We start from the raw sequence: 8,043 nt of genomic DNA on the forward strand, positions 1-8,043 counted from the left end.
GTGCGCATGCGCGGGAGTGACGTCATCATGGCTGCGCCGCTGTGATTCGTCGGAGCTGCGAGACGCCACCAGCAACATGGATGCGGCGGACTACAGGGGACAGCGGCGACTTCGCTGGCTCCTGTGTCAGGTAAGTGACACATAATGAGCTACTATGCGATGCATAGTAGTCCATTATGCTTTACCTTTGCAGGGAAAAAAAGAGGAAGTAAACTCATCAGGGTTTACTTCCTCTTTAACCACTTGAGTCCCGGAGACATTCTTTCATGCAAAAAGGGACCGTTTGTCCGTTTAAGAGGAAAGAAAATGGGGCTTTGATCCATTAAAAAAAAAAAAAAAAAAAAAAAGGGAAGGATGTTCATGAAATCAGATGATCCTCTATTTACATCTTTTTTCCATTGAGATGCATTGATGTCTGTTTTTTCATCAGTCAACAGATGGATGAAAAAATGGAAAAAACATTCCGCATGTGAAGAAGGGGCCTAATCAACCCCAGTGCGCCAAGGTAAAGCAAAGCCTTGCAGAACGTGCTATGAACTCCTCCAGCTGCATGTTGCATTTCAGGCCTTGTGTACACTTGCATTCATTATGCTGAACACGACCCACTCAACTGAATGGGGAGGCCCAGTGGTGCTGGCTTTAGGAGTTACAAGTAGTGGTGAATAGGCAACACGTTACTTCCTCACTACCTGTGAAACACCCACTGCGGAACGCTTTTCAGAGCGTCCAATAGTGTATACAAGCCCTTAAGCGACAGTAAAATTGCAACTCAACCACCTGTTTTTACTGCCCATGTAAATGAGGCTCAATGTAGGTTTTCAAAAATCAAACGAACATGCAAAGGTGCGAATCCAGTCAGGCTAGGTTTTATGCTGCTGTGCTGTAGTAATGTATGCATTAGTGTGTGCTGTGTTACCAAAGCATTATATGCGCATTTTTTGAGGGGGCGATTGTGAATTGAAATAGCCTGCCTTAAAGCCCAATTCCAGGCAGATAAATGATCCCCTGCAGTGGGTTTGTGTCTGCACTGAAAGGGTTAATAGCCAATTTCTCTAGGGGAGAAGAGAAGCCATTTTACTTACCTGATCCTCAGCTTCCCCACATTCCACCAGTGGACTGTCCCTCTAGTGCAGAGCTATGGACCCAGCTCTGGTCTTAAAGTCAGAACCCTCAACTGCTACAGTACAGGGGTGGAGATGCTATAGGAAGGAGCAGAGACTTGCATCTCCTTTTGGGCTTCCTTCACACCTGTGCCCCATGCAGTGCCATGTTTACCTGCAGAGAGATGCACAGGTGTTCCCTGCATTCCCATGCAGGTAGTTCCCATTCATGTCTATTGGGACAAAGCCACTGTGTCCCAATATGACATCTGTGAGGGTGTGAACTCACTGCATGCATTCAGAGACCTGCATGCACCAGCATGGCCTATAGGCGATTCAGTTCGCATTGTGCGCTATACAAGTATTTCATTCATGGATGTGGGTGCTGGTGCCTGTGGGTCTGGATGTGAAAGGTTTAATGGCTTTGTCTAAGCCCTTGTACACACAGTCGGACATTCCGACAACAAAATCCGTCCGAAACTGGTGATGCATACACATGGTCGGACAAAGTTGTCGGAAAATCCGATCGTTCGGAACGTGATGCTGTTAGTTTGTTATGACAAAACTACGTTCAGGCTAGTAGCCAATAGCTTTGGTCTCCTAATTTGATCTGAGCATGCGTGGCACTTTGTCTGATTGGAATCCTCTACAAATGATCGGACAAAGTCCGATCGGATTATGTTGTCAGAAAATTTGATATCCAGCTCTCAAACTTTGTTGGTCAGATATTCCGACGGAAAAAGTCAGATGGAGCCCACACACAGTCAGATTATCTGACAACACGGTCCGATCTGAAATTTTCCATCAGAATTTCCGACCGTATGTACAAGGGCTAAGAGAGGAGAAGCAGTTTTACTTACCCGATGCCACTTGACACCCTCACGTCCAGAGGAGGGCTAGACCCTGCTCTGGTCTTGATGATGTCAGAACCCTAGACTGTTACAGCGAGGGGGTGCAGACACTGCAGGGACTAGTCTAGCTGTGGGAAGGGGCAGAGGATGAGGGCAGTATATCTCCTTTTATTGTTCACATAAATGTAAACAAGCCAATAAAGGGATACTAAAGTCTTGTTTTAAAATAAACATGTCATATTTACCTGACATGTGTGAGAGCTAGTTCACACCAGATGCAGTTCTGTGCGCTTTTTTCTGAACTAAAAATGGCTCTAGTTCACACCATGCAGTCAGTTTCCGGTCAGTTTCTGCACTGGAAACCGAATGCATGGTGTGACCTAGAGCCATTGGAATACATGGAAAACACTGTGCATGCATTTTTTAGTGCAGTAAAGAAGCGCACGGAACTGAAAGGACCTGCATCTGGTGTGATCTAGCACAGAGCAGCCACAATCCTCCTCCTCTCTGGTCCCTCACTGGCACTCCTGGTCCCTCCCTCCTGCTGAGTGCTCCCACAGCAGCTTGCCACAGCTTCATGTGTCCATTCAGATGCAGAGCCGTGGCTAAGCCCCACCCCCACTCTGCCCTCATTGGCTCACTGACTGACAGCAGCGGAAACCAATGGCACTCTGCTGCTGATTGAGCCAATGAGGAGGGAGTTTACAGGGCAGCCAAGTCTTTCCTACAGCATCAATGAAGAGATGGGCTCAGGGAATTTGGGAGGTTGCTACACACAGGTTTTTTTTATCGTAATGCATAGATTAAAAAAAAACCTTCTGACTTTAGAACCACTTCAAAGATGATCTTCAGCTTTAGTTTAATTAGTTCATTTGGGCCAAGCTGGCCCCAATGAACTCTCTTATATGTGTGGCCGCTGGAAGCGCTGTATAAACTGTATGTATCTGAGGCCACATATACAGCACTGTGTTCCTGGGTGTGAGAGAAGACCTGTGTCTCATATCTGGAATAATATAGCGTCAGCCACTCAAATAGCTTTGTATTTACTCAGTGAATACAAAGCTTCCTTTAAATGGCTGAGTCAGAGATTGTGATACCAGCCCGCCTCTCTGACTCTGCCAATCTCTGACTCAGCCATTTAGGGGAAACTTTGTATTCACTGAGTAATGACTCTATATTGTTCCAGGCACAAAACAGGGAGATCTCCCCTCACACCCAGGAACACAGTGCTGTATACTGCGTGTGGCCTCAGCTGCATACAGTTTCTACAGCGCCACACGTCAGAGAGGGGAAGTTTGTTTGGGCCAGCCTGGCCTGAATTATCTCTTTAACCACTTGCCTACTGAGCACTTTCACCCCTTCCTGCCCAGGCCAGCTTTCAGTGCTGTCACACTTTGAATGACAATTGCATGGTCATGCAGCATTGTAACCATATGGAAGGTTTATCATTGTTTTCCATACAGATAGAGCCTTATTTTGGTGGTATTTAATCACCACTGGTGTTTTATTTATTTATTTTCCCGTTTAGCGGAAAACGTTTTGACTCCTTTCACATGTGTGGATCCATTCTCAGACATCCGCCTGCTCAGCAGGGATGGATCCGCTGATCCCTGTTGAGGCAGCAGATGACAAGTCTGTCTCTGCACACTGTGCAGAGAGGGACCTGTTAGAGCTCCGCTCTCCTCTATAGGGGGATCGGATGAAAACGAAGCGCCTGTCCATTTTCATCCCATCTGCCAAACGAACGGAAAATAGGGTTTTCATCCGTCTGGATTTAGCGGAGCGGATTGGATGTCAACTGACATCCGTCCATCCATAGAGATGTACGGAGCAACCGTTCAGGTCCGCCTGAAAAAAACTGAGAGACAAATCTGAACAGTCCGCACGTGTGAAAGGGCCCTTAGTTTCTGTTAGAAAAATTGTTTGCAACATTTATTACCCTTCACCGATGTGCGCTGATGAGGCTGCACTAATATGCAGAACTGATTATCAGTGTAGAGGTCTCCCATCACACTTGCAAGTTACCAGCTGGCAAGTGTGCTTACATCGAGATCAGCTGTGATTGGACACAGCTAATCACCTGGTAAAAAGCTGTTGTGATTGGCTCTTTACCTCGATCAGCTGTCCGAAGAAAGGACACACTGATCACAGAGCACACTGCAGTGGGTGCAGGTCTGGGAGGATGTCAATAGATGCCTCGCAGGACTTGATGACCACGCTGTAGTTGTCATTCGTCTATATCATGGTTGGCAGGTGGTTAAACTAAAAGCTGGAGATGTTCACGCGGCAGCTGTGTCCCAAGAGACATGAAAGGGGCTGGTGACAAAGTGATGTATGAACACCTCTCCCTCCTTGTGTGGGAGAGCACGGCCCTGCACAGGCATATGGTAATATGTGAATGAGGCCTAACCCTGCCAGTGCACACAGCCCCACTGCAAGGGAGCCTTTTTATATGACACTAATGCAACTGTAACCCACTGTTCCCCAGACAGGGGTCAGGCTCTCCCCCCCCCCCATATATATGTTCCCCAGTCAGGGGTCAGGCTCCCCCCCCCCATATGTTCCCCAGTCAGGGGTCAGGCTCCCCCCCCCCATATGTTCCCCAGTCAGGGGTCAGGCTCCCCCCCCCCCATATGTTCCCCAGTCAGGGGTCAGGCTCCCCCCCCCCCCATATGTTCCCCAGTCAGGGGTCAGGCTCCCCCCCCCCCCATATGTTCCCCAGTCAGGGGTCAGGCTCCCCCCCCCCCCATATGTTCCCCAGTCAGGGGTCAGGCTCCCCCCCCCCATATGTTCCCCAGTCAGGGGTCAGGCTCCCCCCCCCCCCATATGTTCCCCAGTCAGGGGTCAGGCTCCCCCCCCCCCCATATGTTCCCCAGTCAGGGGTCAGGCTCCCCCCCCCCCCCATATGTTCCCCAGTCAGGGGTCAGGCTCCCCCCCCCCATATGTTCCCCAGTCAGGGGTCAGGCTCCCCCCCCCCCCATATGTTCCCCAGTCAGGGGTCAGGCTCCCCCCCCCCATATGTTCCCCAGTCAGGGGTCAGGCTCCCCCCCCCCCATATGTTCCCCAGTCAGGGGTCAGGCTCCCCCCCCCCATATGTTCCCCAGTCAGGGGTCAGGCTCCCCCCCCCCCCATATGTTCCCCAGTCAGGGGTCAGGCTCCCCCCCCCCCCCATATGTTCCCCAGTCAGGGGTCAGGCTCCCCCCCCCCCATATGTTCCCCAGTCAGGGGTCAGGCTCCCCCCCCCCATATGTTCCCCAGTCAGGGGTCAGGCTCCCCCCCCCCATATGTTCCCCAGTCAGGGGTCAGGCTCCCCCCCCCCCATATGTTCCCCAGTCAGGGGTCAGGCTCCCCCCCCCCCCATATGTTCCCCAGTCAGGGGTCAGGCTCCCCCCCCCCCATATGTTCCCCTGTCAGGGGTCAGGCTCCCCCCCATATGTTCCCCAGTCAGGGGTCAGGCTCCCCCCCATATGTTCCCCAGTCAGGGGTCAGGCTCCCCCCCACAGAAGTGCAGGCCTCCCTTGGGCCCTAACAGGCCCCTCATATGGAGTCACACACACTTTATATCTCCATAATTCTGAGATAAGACGTCCTCCCCTGCTGTAAAATGTGACAAGTTCCCTTTCGGTACTGAATTCTCGGCTAGGGCCCCGGGCCCCCTCATATCACAGTACGGGGGAGGGGACTGTGGCGGCCATTAGCTGTTCTTCGTAGTTACCTGAGGATGTTGTGAGCCTCCATACTGCGGTTCTGATTGCTGGAACACACCACGGCCACTCTGAGGGGGGTGGACGGCATGATGGTGGCCGGAGCTCACACAGTCCTCGTACTGCGATTATTCAACAGGCACAGCGAGCTGATGGCGGCTCTTCCGCCTTCTCCAGGAACTAAAATGGCGGCGGGGAGGGCCGGGAAGTGACGGGGAGAGATGACGTGAGGACTGAGGAATGCGGGAGGGACTGCACTTACCTCATAAGGGCTTCTCTTCCTTCCTGCTCAACTCCGGAGTCTTGTCCAATATTGTCCCCCGTCGGATAGTGCCCTGTACTGCGCTTGCGCAGTACGGAGGACAAGGAGCCTGCGCACTGAGTCCGGGTTCAAGCCCCACCATCCAAGTGGATATAGGGTAAGAATAAAAAATTGCAGAGCGCAGCGAGGCCCTGTTACTAAGTGCATACCGTATGTCCACTTGGTGGGGCTTGAACCTGGACTCAGGGCAGAAGGTACTATTAAGTGCGCAGGTGCTGTTGATCTTCGGAGACTTTCGGCGTCTCCTTGTCCTCCGTACTGCGCAAGCGTTGCGCCTGCGAAGTACGAGGCGGACACTATCCGATGGGGTGACAGTTCTCGGCCGAACACTCGCCCTCTATACCGGAAAGGGTACCCTGAAGGAGGATTCAATGTATTGGGGAAAAAAGAAATACATTCACCCCTTTTTATAAAATATCCATTTAGTATTATTATTCTGTTTGCTTGCGATCAGTGTATGGTGGGTGCGATGCTCTGGTTCCTGCAGACTATTTCTTCAGTCTGTACAGAGGATCAGGGCTGTTTTTAAGGCAGGGCAAAAGGGGAAGCTGCCCTGAGACCTGTCATTGTTGTGGGGCCCAAAGCAGCTGCCTCATACTTGCCAACTATCCTGGTTTAAATTCCCTTGTCCCTTGAGGATTTAGTCCTGTGCTGTGTCCTGATATCTCAGTGTGAAGTGCTGCTGCTAATGCTGCTCAGCTCTGCCCTATTGTGTACAGATGACTCAGAGGCAGACCCTGTGTTTACATGTAAATTACCAGCATTCATATGTAAATAGTGGCAGCATTCACATGTAAATAGCAGCGACCGGCAGCATTGACATACCCTCCTGAGATCATATCCACAGTAATCTCTAGCAACCAATCAACAAGCAGAAATCGTGTGCTGTAATCTCTAGCAACTAATCAGTGAGCCGCAATGTGTGGTGCAACCTCTAGCAACCTGTCAGTGAGTGGTAATGATACACTGTAACCTCTGGCAACCAATCGCAATAGCTGCCTGATCTGATTCAGTAAATTGATTTTGAGTCTAGCTGCTATTTATTGTATGTCTCAGAGCAGGTGGAGAGCAATACTGCATGGAGGGGCCCAAGAAAAGTTTTGCCCAGGGTCCAATCAATATTAAAGATGGCCCTGCATAGGATCTCCAGTGATGGAGATGGAGGATCAATGGACTCCCTTGTGTTATCACTGTCCCCACTGAGGTATCTGGCACCAAGCTGGCAGGAGCAGATCTTTTGGGTCCTATGAGTTGTGTGGTGGGACCTCCATGGATCAGACTTGTTTCTCCAACACATCCCACAGATGCTCGATTGGATTGAGATTTGGAGAACTTACGGGCAGCACAGTGGTGTAGTGGTTAGCACTCTCAACTAGCAGTAAAAAGGGTCGCTGGTTCAAATCCCAACCACGACACTACCTGCCTGGAGTTTGCATGTTCTCCCTGTGCCTGCGTGGGCTTCCTCCGGGTACTCTAGTTTCCTCCCACATTCCAAAGACATGCAGGTAGGTTAATTGGCTTCTGTCCAAAATTGGCCCTAGTATATGAATGGGGACCTTGGATTGTGGGCTCCTTGAGGGTAGAGACCGATGTGAGTGTGCAATGTACAGGGATAGGGACAATTGTGGACACTCACTCAGGTTGAACTGGATGGACTGGTGTCTTTATTCAACCTAACTAACTATGAAACTATGAAACTTGAAGGCCAAATCAACACCTTGAAACCTGAGGCGTAACTAGAACCTTTAGACCCCTTTCACACTGGGGTATTTTTCAGGTACTTTTGGGCTAAAATATAGCGCCTGAAAAACGCCTCCTCTGCCCCAGTGTCAAGGTAGCCTCATGGCCCGGGTGTAAGAAACCATAAGGGCCCCCTCCTCTTTCATCCAAGCCTTGGGTTTCCAAGTCTGGGAGGGCACCCATGGACATCCTTCCAGAAACCCTGCCTCCCTTGGGGTGTGCATCCATCGCTCTCTGTGACTGCTGAGTCCTTCGGGCACAGCTGATCACAGTAGAGGCTCAATCACAGTGGCCCTTTACCATGTAATCAGCTGATCACATGTAAA

At 50.8% G+C, this 8,043-nt stretch overlaps 1 protein-coding gene across 1 annotated transcript in view; it reads right to left on the reverse strand.

Moving 5' to 3' along the window:
* The window catches only part of SSU72 (SSU72 homolog, RNA polymerase II CTD phosphatase), an 83,298-nt gene extending 77,441 nt beyond the window's left edge, over nt 1-5,857 (reverse strand). Inside the window, exon 1 of the mRNA XM_077457583.1 lies at nt 5,667-5,857. Coding sequence (XP_077313709.1) covers nt 5,667-5,746 — 80 coding nt within the window. The 5' untranslated portion in view covers nt 5,747-5,857. The remainder of the gene's footprint in view (nt 1-5,666) is intronic.
* Nucleotides 5,858-8,043: the final 2,186 nt, after the last annotated feature.

The sequence above is a fragment of the Lithobates pipiens genome, unplaced genomic scaffold (genome assembly GCF_037356315.1).
Source record: "Lithobates pipiens isolate NorthernLeopardFrog02 unplaced genomic scaffold, aLitPip1_a1.2 Scaffold_27, whole genome shotgun sequence".
Classification (NCBI taxonomy): domain Eukaryota; kingdom Metazoa; phylum Chordata; class Amphibia; order Anura; family Ranidae; genus Lithobates; species Lithobates pipiens.